The sequence below is a fragment of the Podarcis vaucheri genome (assembly GCF_965113315.1).
Source record: "Podarcis vaucheri genome assembly, chromosome: 11".
Classification (NCBI taxonomy): Eukaryota; Metazoa; Chordata; class Lepidosauria; order Squamata; family Lacertidae; genus Podarcis; species Podarcis vaucheri.
This window is the reverse complement of record NC_138749.1, coordinates 3,966,241-3,978,718: the sequence shown is the minus strand read 5'-3', so window position 1 is coordinate 3,978,718 and position 12,478 is coordinate 3,966,241. Positions and strand designations below refer to the sequence as shown.

At 39.8% G+C, this 12,478-nt stretch overlaps 1 protein-coding gene across 1 annotated transcript in view; it reads left to right on the top strand.

Annotated features, from left to right (window-relative positions):
• LOC309542636 (maestro heat-like repeat family member 5) overlaps window positions 1–12,478 on the top strand; it is a gene marked incomplete at its 3' end in the record, with an annotated part of 55,376 nt that overhangs the window by 14,405 nt on the left and 28,493 nt on the right. The window contains exons 5-8 of the mRNA XM_082241449.1: window positions 1,399–1,515; window positions 2,407–2,517; window positions 4,612–4,752; window positions 5,272–5,391. Of these exons, the coding sequence (XP_082097575.1) occupies window positions 1,399–1,515; window positions 2,407–2,517; window positions 4,612–4,752; window positions 5,272–5,391 (489 nt within the window). The remainder of the gene's footprint in view (window positions 1–1,398; window positions 1,516–2,406; window positions 2,518–4,611; window positions 4,753–5,271; window positions 5,392–12,478) is intronic.

The window sequence follows — 12,478 nt, the reverse complement described above, 5'->3', positions numbered from 1 at the left end:
ACGATCCCTCTGCAGCACTGCCTGCATGCGTTCCGACCACAGCAAGTAATTGGAGTCATTCAGACGCTCAAAAGCCATCTGAACTGGTTGTGAGGCCATCTTGAGAGCGATGTCCCTGGAACCCGGAACCAGCTACTCACGACCACCGAGAGAGAAAACAGGAACCACAGCACCCAGCACTCACACGCTGCAACTGTTGTCCTTGTGTCCACTGCGTCACCAGCTCACAACAGTCAGGAACCAGCCAGTGTCCATCTGGTGCACCAACAGGAACAACAACTTCTGGGACTACTGGAACCAACACCGTTGATGCTGACACCACCACAACTCAGGCTGGCAGCACAATGCCCATAACCTCATGGAACTTTGAAGTGTCAGGCATAGCCCTATTGGCTTTAGCCCAAACGTAGTAGAGTTTTCCTGCACAGCGAAGAAGCTAGTTGAGGTGGAAATGACTAGTCAGCTAGCCTCAGAATAACTATTTACAGGATTTATTAAAAGGAAAAATAAAACCAGCAGAGTTTCTGCATACAAAGCAAAGCAAAATAAATCCTTTCTTTCTCTCTCTCTCTCTCATAACCATACACAGCACTTCTCCTAACACACCTCACACCAAACTGTGCTAGCATTCCTAGATAACAGAGTTGAGTGCTGGTCGTTAACCAATCAGAGTAAGTAGTTTCTAGGTCAAGCAGACCTTGGCTTTCTGCCAAGAGTAAATTGACACTGCCTTGAGTTAATTGTGTGAAGCCAGAATCTGCAAGTTCCCACAAAATCAATTAACAGAACTGAACAGAAACACCATCAGAGCACTCCTGACATATGGTTGTCAAGCCTCTGCTTAAAGACCTCCAAAGAAGGAGACTCCACCACACTCCTTGGCAGCAAATTCCACTGTCAAACAGCTCTTACTGTCAGATGCCCATGGGAAATTTGAAAGCAAAATTCGAACACAGAGGCCTTCCCCCTCCTGTGGTTTCCAGCAACTGGTATTCAGAAGCATTCGTGCCTCCAGCTGTGGAGGCAGAGCAATTAGGACATGCTGAACTTTTCAGCTTTCAAATTCCTCAAATGAGGGGTACTAAAGAGTTGTAGCGTTACTTGGGATTTCAGAAGATACTGTGGTTAAATTAATATAATTTAGTTTTGTGTGGTAAGTAAACTGTGTGTCAAATTGCATACAAATCATTAAAACAATTGTCTAGTACTTGCAATCTATTATTATTTCTATTATTTCTATTATTATTATTATTATTATTATTATTATTATTATTATTATTAAGCATTACCTGACATTTTCAGAAGGTAAAATTGAAATTCTTTGGTTTTCGAAAAGCAGTTTATGTAACTGGTGGGGTCTCCTCACTGTGACTCACCCAAACCTTCCCCACCCCTTAGACTGTCCTCTATAGATACTACGGACTCAAACTACGGGATTCCAGGAACAAAGATACAGTCCACCAATACTTGCACTTACTTCTAAAGTTGCCTCTTGAAGAAGAAACAGTCAGAGAGGTGAGTGAATTCCTGTGTTCCCATAAAGTCCTAGGCAGTGCTACACGGTTTTGACAAATGTACATGTTTTTGCCAGCAGATCCCACTAATACAACACATTTATTCAAACATTGGTTGGATGACTGCATCACAAAATTACCTGTGCAAATTTTGAAAGATAGCAATGTTTTGTTTCAAACATTGTTTCTGAAAGTGCAGATTGACGTGTGTTATGAGAATTATAAGGTCCAAGATATAAAATAAGTGTACAAAGCAAACACATACATAAATAAATATATAAACCGCATGTCTGAAACAGTACAGGGAAAAGTCCTGAAACCATTTTGTCTCTCCCAAACTGACCTCAAATGTTTCTCTGCAAGGAGGGAGGAAATGAGAAAAACCTCCCCATTGTCTCTTTGCTCACAAATCCTGCCATAAGGGCACATTTAAGATATGATTAGGGCGAGCCTGTGACCTGGAAGCAGGAATTAAGTAGTTATTATCACGAAAGAATAGCCAGGCTGTCCAGGTAAACCCATTAGCAGCCAGGTAACCCCACCAACAGGTTTTGTGTCAGACAGGATTCTGTTGTAGATCGCCCCTTCTCTGATGTATGTATGATGTATTGGGGGGGCAGGTCTTGGGCTCCAGGGTGGACAAATTCAAAATGTCTTGCGTGTCATTGTATGGGGTCCCTCCTGCTTCCTGCGTGTGGTTGTGAGCACCCTGTTGCAACAGTTCATAAAAATCAGGCTTACTAGCTGCTTTGCTTCTCAAGATTCTCTGGTTGGCCTCTGTTATTTTCTCCTACCGATAGAGAACCTGCAAAAGGACTCTATGGGCTCTTGGGTACCCCATAAGGGAAAAGGAGCAGTTTTTTCCTTATAACACGTGCATCATTCTCCCTAGGGAATTTCTGAGGCTGTCGGTGTGGCTTCATACTGCCATTTATCTCAGATGCTGATGGCGCTGCGTGATTTCGGCCATGCAGTCATTGCAAGGAAGATGGAGATGTCTGAGGTAAGGGTGTCAAATGAGGAAGGAGCATTGCAAGAGTGTAGCTCAGCCATCCACAACCTGGTGCCCCTTCCCCATCCGTGTGTTTGGAACTGGAACTCCCATCAGCCCCAGATAGCATGGCCAATGGTTAGACACGATGGGAGTTGTAGCACAACAATATCTGAAGGCTACCAGGTTGAGACGATCCTGGCAGATTGGGTCCTTAGCTGCTATTTTTTAATATATATTATATTTTTATTGGTTTTCAAATACAAAAAACAAATTCATACACTCCATACATCTTAATTAAATCTTAATTCTCTTTTTGACTTCCCTCAATTTGTCTGAAATTCCTTCCCTTTATTACTTTTAACACATTTCTGCCATTTTAACCATTTCCCCTCACAGAGCTTCCTTAAAACTTACAAACGTAATTTGATTATCACTCAGTTTTTTAGTTCTCCATTCTTCTATCGTAGATAGCTCCTCCTGTTCCATTTCTGGGCCATCAGTATTCTTGCTGCTGTCACTGCATATAAAAATAACTTCTTTTCTTTCTTATTTATCTCCATTCTACTTCTCTGTTTATTGTCTTTGCAAATTGTGCTTGTAACGCTTTAATATTCATTTTAGTTTTTTTATCTTCAGGACTGGTAACCAATCTCTTCTCATTCTCCATTATTTCTTTTAAAATTTCTTTTTTCCCTTTTCCTCTCAATTTATTGGGTCCTTAGCTGCTATTTAGATCCACATCAAAGCATACGAAAGAGCCTCTGGGTCCTATTATCTAGAACAGGCATCCCCAAACTCAGCCCTCCAGATGTTTTGGGACTACACTTCCCACCATCCCTGACCACTGGTCCTGTTAGCTAGGGATGGGAGTTGTAGTCCCAAAACATCTGGAGGGCCTAGTTTGGGAATGCCTGATCTAGAAAAACAGACCTGTGTTGGAAGAGAATGAATCCTCCTCCATTTCAAAATATGCTCTGATCCTTACCACTCCAATAAAGGAATTAGATCTGCTAATGCTCTCAGTATGTAAGGCCAGAAACTTCCTCTGGGTGTATGTCTCAGCCATCCTTCTGACGTGGGCTCCAGCAGTCCTGTCTCTGTGGCTTCAGATCCTAGATCTAATCTGATCCTTTTGCTCAGTCAGTCAGCCAAACGGATTCGTTAGAAACCATTGGTCATCCCCAAAGTACAAGCAATACAAAAGTGCACTGACTCATGTTTTTAGCTTGGTTGTTGGATGCTTGGCTGGCATTTCTTCAATAGTGGAAGCTAATTTTGGTGGGAGGGGGGTTGTCTCCTGGTTACCATAGAAGATAGAATCACAGAGTTGTAGAGTTGGAAGGGACCCCAAGGGTCATCTAGTCCAACCCCCTGCAATGCAGGGATCTCAGCTCAAGCATCCCTGACAGATGGTCCTCCAGCCTTCGATGAAGGAGAGTCCACAACCTCCTGAGGGAGAGTGTTCCGCTGTCAGAAAGTTTTGAATGAAGAACCTCTTAGTGTTTGGAAGAGGGGACACCTCTCCAACTGAGGGGAGGGAGCAAAACCCAAGAGAGAAGGCAGTCGGCAGGTTGGGAGAGGCAGAGAGAAAGAGGAGAGAGGTTTCAGCTGCAACCAGCTTTTGAAAATGGGGTGCTCTCGGGCAAGCGTTCATCTGCCTTATGGGAGTGCCTGCTGGCCACATTCCACTATGTTTTAGAGTAGACCCATTGAATTTAATGAACATGACTAAGTTGGGCCCATTCATTTCAACCGGTCTACTTGAAGCAAAGCATAGTTGAGTATCACTCTCTGTGTTCACCTCCATATATTTGTAAATGAGGCGAATTGTTACAAAGGCATAGTAACTGCGTGCACATCTAACAGTTCCATAACCTGAGGGGGCCTTGGGGTCATGTGCCCCCGACTCTCCACTTCTTCTCCAACCCAGCTGGAAGGAGATCAGAACCTTTTCCTTCCATTTTCAGTTAACGTCCATCAAGTGTTACTTCAAACGCCCCAAAGGATGGATAATATTCACTGTGATTTGTTCAAAGGAGGCAAGAAAAATGAAACCCAGGAGTGTGTTGCCCAAAACTCACTTCCCCCACCCTTTCCCTCCAGAATACAGGGGAGAGGAATGCCAGTATCACCATCATACTTTGCTACGGGCAGATGGCTCTTGGGGCGCGGCCTGAAGACCTCCTGCGCTTCATTGAGCTCATCGTGGCAGAGCTCCTCTTCCAATTCCAGAACACCAGGAAGGTATGGCTCTCATTTTCCCACGGACTTCTGTTGTTTGTTCTCTCGGCACTGAGCAGACCTCCTGAACTCCGTCAAGGTCCTTGCACCACATGCCTTCAGACTGGGCCCTAGGGCAGGGTCTCTGGCTTCATCCACGGAAGGGTTGTAGACTGGGGTGTATACTGACTCCACACGTAGGACCAAATGGGGTATTACAGTGGTACCTTGGTTCTCAAACCTTATCTGTTATGGAAGTCCATTTAAAAAACAAAGCGTTCCAAAACCAAGGAGCGTTTTCCCATAGAAAGTAATGCAAAATGGATTAATCCGCTCCAGACTTTTAAAAACAACCCCTAAAACAGCAATTTAACATGAATTTTACTCTCTAACAAGACCATTTCTGGGTTAGGCTTAGGGTTAATTTTAGGGTTGGGTTCGTGTTAGGGTAAGGATTAGAATTAGGGTTAGGGTCAGTGTGGCTTTATGTTGCCTTGTGATTTTGATTCAATCTCAATTTCATAAAATCCCTTCTCCTTTTAGGACGAGGCTCTGAAAAAGAGCCTTATGAAGGCAGCCATTCTAACAACCGAGGCGCTTGTGCAAACGAATGTGGGACATGTCATCTTCCCACACAAAGTGGAGCTCACCATCTGCATCATTGTGAGTAAAGAAAAAAGATAAAAAGAGGGGAATCTCATGGGGTTTTTCCAGAGCGGTTTTTTTTTTTTATAGCTGTGTAGGTCTAGCTCTGGTAAAATGTCGGTGTTGCAGGTTCTGACCATCTGACCCCAAAGAATTTCTGGGTGGTCACATTCTGCTCCAGCTCAAGTTTCTTTCTTTCTTTTTTTTCAAATTATTTTTATTATTTATTCCATAAAGAAAATAAAGACTAACATACAGATAAAGAAAACAGAGCATAATAAAAAAGAAAAAAAAAAGAAAAAAGAAAAATTTACCAACAAAATAAGTAAAAAGTACACAAAATTTTGTTTTCATAGTTCTCCCATAACATAACTGTTTCTTTCAGGACTTCCTTCAGCTTGGCTGCAAATCATACGAAGCAAATAAATAAAGTTACACGTTTTATCGTTTATATTGTCGTTGTGTCCGATTTTGTTCTCTATTTTCCTTACACAATAACCATAATCTGTCACAGTACATCTCTGAATCCCTCTAGCGTTATTTGTCCCTCACTGATACCTTCCAGATAATTTACGTATTTTCCCCAATCCTTAATGAACACTTGGTCTTTTATATATCTAATTTTTCCCGTTAATTTATCGAGCTCTGCATATTCCGATAATTTAGATCTCCACTCCTCCACTGTTGGGGTTTCCTGCTGTTTCCACCTCTGAGCTATTAGGATCCTTGCAGCCGTAACCGCATAGTATACCAGTCTACAATCCTCCTTTTTTATCTCTTGTTGCAATATCCCTAATAGAAAGATTTCTGGTTTCTTTATGAACGTGTACTTTAATATCTTTTTAAATTCTGTATATACCTTCTCCCAGAACTGTTTTACCCTTCCACACTCCCACCACATATGGTAGAAGGAACCCTCTGCATCTTTACACCTCCAACACTTGTTATTCACCTTATACATTTTTGAAAGTTTCATAGATGTCAGATGCCACCTATAAAACATCTTCATGACATTTTCTTTTATCACAGTACACGCCGTAAAGTTCAACCCGTCTCTCCATAATCTTTCCTAGTCCTCATATTGTATACTGTGGCCTACGTCTTTTGCCCAGCGGATCATCACTGATTTAACTTCCTCATCACCTAAATTCCAGTCTAACAGCATCCTATACATTTTAGATATATTTTTCACTTTATTGTTTATTATTTCCGTTTGGAATTTTGAATCTTTATCTGCATAACCTCTTTCTTTGATGTCTTTGCTAAGCATCTGGTTAACCTGTTGGTGATTAAACCAATCATAAACATATTCTTTTATCTGCTCATAGGGTTTAGTTCTCCATTTCCCATCTACTTTGATCACTAACTGGTTGTATGTTGCCCAGTTGCCTCCCATATTAATAGTTTTCCTGCTTGTTATCTCGAGAGGTGATAGCCAGTGTGGTGTTTTCGGTTCTAATACATTTTTATATCTTTCCCACACTTCAATTAGCGGTCCTCTGAAAATATGGTTACCAAATCCCTTATGTGCTTTCATTTTGTTCTTCCACAGATAGGCATGCCATCCAAAGTGGTTATCGAAGCCCTCCAAGTCGAGTAGCTCCGTATTTTCTAGTTTGACCCAATCTTTTAGCCAACTTAGACATGCTGCCTCATAGTATAGCTTCAAGTCTGGCAGGGCAACCCCCCCCCTTTCTTTTATGTCTGTTAGTAGTTTAAATTGGATTCTGGGTTTTTTGCCCTGCCATATGAATCTCGAAACTGTCCTCTGCCATTCTTTTAGAGTCCTACTCCCTTTTATTATAGGAATAGACTGAAATAGGAACATCAGTCTTGATAGAACATTCATCTTGATCATATTCATTCTTCCCCACATTGACAGTTTTAACCGTCCCCATTTTTCTAAATCTCTCTTTATTTCCCTCCACATCGGCTCGTAATTATTTTTATATAGATCTATATTTTTAGGTGTTAGCCAGATGCCAAGGTATCTCACTTTTTTGACCGTCCCTATCTGCGATTGCTGTTGAATTGATTCTATTGTCCTTAAGTCTACATTTTTATATATCATTTTTGTTTTTGTCTTATTTAGTTTAAACCCAGCCACTTCTCCAAATAATTCTATTTCCTTCATTATCTCTCCTATTGATATTGATGGATCTTCCGTCATCACAACTAAATCATCAGCGAAGGCCTTGGTTTTATATACATTCTGTCCTAAAGTCACTCCTTTTATGTTTCCATTTTGCCTTATCGAATTTAGGAGGACTTCTAACACTGTTATAAATAGTAACGGAGAGAGTGGACATCCTTGCCTTGTTCCCTTCTTTATCTTAATCTCTTCCGTTACTGTACCATTTACAATCAGTTTGGCCTTCTGATCCGTATATATTGCCCTCACCGCGTTAAAAAAATCACTGCCTACATCCATATATTCTAAATTTCTCAGCATAAAGTTCCATATCACATTATCAAACGCCTTTTCGGCATCAATAAACATCATTATAACTTGTTTGTCAATCCTAATAGACAAGAATTCTAACATATCGATAATGTATCTTATATTATCTCTCATCTGTCGGCCTGGCAGAAATCCTGCCTGGTCCTTATGGATAACATCTGCTAACACATTTTTTAACCTTCTTGCCAGAATTCCTGCAAATATTTTATAATCTACATTCAGCAATGAGATTGGTCTATAGTTTTTAACTTGGGTTAGATCCGCATCCTGTTTGGGGAGAAACGTAATATACGCCTCCTTCCAGGTTTCTGGGATTTCCCCTTTCTTTAATATTATATTCATAGTCTTTTTCAGGGGTCCCACCAGGATAGATTTCATTTCTTTGTAATAGCCGGCAGTAAATCCGTCGGGGCCTGGGGCTTTGCCCCTCTTTAAATCTCTGATTGCCTCCTCTATTTCCTCATTTTCTATTGGGGTATTCAATCTTTGTTTTCCTTCCATTGAGATTTTTTGTCCCCCTTTGTCTTTCAAGAATCTTTCTATTTTCCTTTGGCCTACCTTCTCTTGATCTTTATACAGATTTCTATAGTAATTAGTAAACTCACTCCTTATTCCTTTAGGGTCGGTTCTTTCTTCCCCGTCTACCCTTATTTTGTTTATTGTCCCTTGGTCTTTCCTTTTTTTAATTTGCCAGGCAAGCCATTTGCCTGGTTTGTTGGCAAATTCAAAGTTTCTCTGTCTAAGTCTTTTTATGTTCCACTCTACCTCTCTGTTTATTATTGTGGCAAACTGGGTTTGTAGGATTTTTATTCTTTCTTTTATTTTGTTTTTTTTTTTTATAATAATTTTTATTACATTTTTTACAAAAATAACAAAGAGATCAAAAAGTAAGAAAAAAAAAAAAAAGACCAGAAAAAAAGGAAAAAGAAAAACACGACCATTTCAATAACTCATTTCAAATTTCCATTGGACTTCCCCCATCCCTCGCAGAATGCATTTCTTAACAATAAATTTATCAGCAAATTATATCCTTATTTCGTATGTTTCTTTCTATTTTCAATTACAGTTTAAATTTAAATCTCTTGATCAATATATACTCTGAGCAATATACCATAATATCGTTTTTACCCATTTAAACCTTGATTCTTTCATAAATCTTGTCAAATTTCATAAATAATTAAGTTTTGTTACTGGAGCTAGATTCCCAATCACACGACATCTTATGTTTCATATAACTTATAATACTTTTGCAAATAGTCTTTAAATTTTTTCCAGTCCTCCTCCATTGCTTCTTCTCCCAAGTCTCGAATCCTTGCAGTCATCTCGGCTAATTCCATGTAGTTCATCAGTTGCGTGTGCCAGTCCTCCAGTGTGGGCAAATCTTGGATCTTCCAATGCTTAGCGATAAGAATTCTTGCTGCTGTTGTAGCGTACATAAAAAAAGTTCTATCCTTTTTAGACACCTTCTGGCCGACAATGCCCAGAAGGAAGGCCTCTGGTTTCTTGGGAAAAGTGTACTTAAACACCTTTTTTAACTCATTATAGATCATTTCCCAGAAGGCCTTCAGTCTTGGGCAGGTCCACCAGAGGTGAAAGAATGTTCCCTCAGCTTCCTTGCATTTCCAACATTTGTTATCGGACAAATGGTAAATCTTAGCTAGCTTAACCGGGGTCATGTACCACCTGTATACCATTTTCATAATGTTTTCTTTCAAAGCATTACATGCAGTAAACTTCATACCGGTGGTCCATAACCTTTCCCAGTCATCAGACATAATATTATAACCAATGTCCTGAGCCCATTTTATCATTGCTGGTTTAACTGTCTCATCTTGAGTGTTCCATTTAAGCAGCAAGTTATACATTCTCGATAATAACTTGGTCTTTGGTTCAAGCAACTCTATCTCAAGTTTCGATTTTTCCACCTGGAAACCTGTTTTTTTGTCTAGCTTAAAAACCTCATTAATTTGGGCATAATGCAGCCAATTTTGCACCTTATCCTTTAGTTTTTCAAAGCTCTGCAATCTCCAGTTACCTTCAATATTTTCTATTATTTCCCAATATTTCGGCCAATAAGCCTCCATATTGGTTGTTTTCCGAGCTTTGGCCTCTATTGGTGAGATCCACCTCGGAGTTTTGCTTTCCAATAAGTCTTTGTATTTTTTCCAGACCATATATATTGCTTTTCTGACAATATGGTTTTTAAACATTCCATATGATTTACCCTTGTCATACCACAAGTACGCATGCCAACCTAACGAATTGTTGAAGCCTTCCAGATCTAGGACATCAGTGTTTTCTAATAGAATCCAATCTTTCATCCAGCAGAAGGCTGCCGCTTCATAGTATAGCCTTAAGTCCGGCAGGGCAAACCCCCCTCTCTCTTTTGCATCAGTTAATATCTTAAACTTTATTCGGGGCTTTTTGCCCTGCCAGACAAACCTAGAAATGTCCTTCTGCCACTTTCCAAAGCATTCCACTCTGTCCACAATCTGCAAGGCTTGAAACAAAAACAACATCTTTGGCAAAACGTTCATCTTTATAGCTGCAATTCGGCCTAACAAGGATAATTTCAGTCTTGACCAAATTTCTAAATCTTTTTTAACTTCTAACCAACATTTCTCATAATTATCTTTAAATAGATTCAAATTCTTGGAAGACAGATTGACCCCCAGGTATTTCACTTTCTTAACAATATTTAGTTCTGTCTCTTTCTGAAACCCTTCTGTTTCCATGGCCGTCAAGTTTTTCCCTAAGACTTTAGTTTTTTGCTTGTTCAACTTAAAACCCGCCACCCGACCAAATTTCTGGATCAGTTCTAAAACTCTTTTTGTACTGGGTTCTGGCTCCTGTAGTGTTAAAACCAGGTCATCTGCAAATGCTTTCAGTTTATATTGTTTCGCTCCGACCCGTATTCCTTGTACCTGCCGATCCTCCCTTATCATGTTCAGCAAAACCTCCAGGACTGAAATAAACAATAAGGGGGATAGGGGGCATCCCTGTCGTGTTCCTTTTTCAATATGAAGTTCTTCTGTCACCACATTGTTCACTATCAACTTAGCTTTTTGTTCTGAATAGATTGCTTCTATTCCATTCTCAAACCCCCTTCCCACTCCCATCCCTTCCAAATTTTTCTTCATAAATTTCCAGGAAATGTTATCAAAGGCCTTCTCCGCATCAATAAAGATCAATACTGCTTTGGTGTTAATATTTGTTTGTAAAAGTTCCAAGATATCAATAATGTTCCTGGTATTGTCAAACAAATGTCTGCCTGGGAGAAAGCCGGCCTGGTCTTTATGGATTATCTCATTTAATACTTTTTTTAATCTGTTGGCCAGAATATCCGCAAATATTTTATAATCCACATTTAGGAGTGAGATGGGACGGTAGTTCTTAAGTTGAGTCTTTTCAGTTTCCACTTTAGGTATCAATGTGATGAATGCTTCTTTCCACGTATCTGGTGCCTTCCCTCCCCCCATAATCTGGTTACAAACCTCCTCTAGTGGTTGTATCAAATAGTCTTTTAACGTCCTATAATACTTGGAGGTGAGTCCATCAGGTCCTGGAGATTTGCCCAGCTGCATATTCTGAATGGCATCCTCGATTTCTTGTTGTGTTATTTTACAATTCAAGGTTGATCTCTTCTCTTGAGATATTTCTGGAAGACCATTTTCTTTCAAAAATTGTTCTATCTCGGTTACATCCTCGGGTCCTTGTGTATACAGCTTTTTAAAATATTTCTGGAAACACTTTCTAATTTCTCCCGGTTTCTGAATGTTCTTTCCTTCAACTTCTAGATTGGTAACATAGTTTAATTTTTGTCTCTTTTTCAACTGCCAAGCTAGCAGTTTCCCACATTTATTCGCCGATTCAAATGATCTTTGTTTCATTTGTTTAATTCTCCATTCCACTTCTTGGTTAATCAGTTGCGCATATTGTGACTGGTGGAATTTAATTTCTCTTAAAGTCTCTTTGGATTTTGGGTTTAATCTTAATTTTTTCTCGCCGTCTCTTATCTTCTCCAATATCTTGTCCTTTTTACCATTCCAGAGTTTTTTCTTAATCGTATTCTGTTGTATCAGAAACCCTCTCATAACAGCTTTGCTCGCGTCCCAGATTGTTCTTTTTTCCACCGAGGTGTTCAAGTTGATTTCAAAATAGTCCTTTAAAGCTTTTTGGGCCTTCTTTACAATCTCTTGATCTCTTAGCAGGTTGTCATTCATTTTCCATCTGAAGGAGTCGGCAGTAGTAAATCTCATTTCCATTTTCAGAGCGTTATGGTCGGAGCAAGTCTTTGGGCAGATTTCTATTTTTGTGGTCTTAGGTGCCAGCCCTCTAGTTGTCCAAATTTGGTCGATCCTTGTCCATGACAGGTGGGCCTCAGAAAAGAAAGTTCCTTCTTTACCTAGGGGGTTTCTCGTCCTCCATGAGTCAATTAAATCCATATTGTCAGTTAATTCAAAGAAAGTTTTTGGTAGTCTTCCATCTTTAGTCAAATTCTGGTTCTGTGACTTATCCATAAAAGTAGAGACAACCCCATTCATATCTCCCATCATAATGATGTTAGAATAGTCCAGATAGTCCAATAATGTCTCATGCAGCTTCTTATAAAATTCTGATTTCCCCTCGTTTGGTGCATAAATT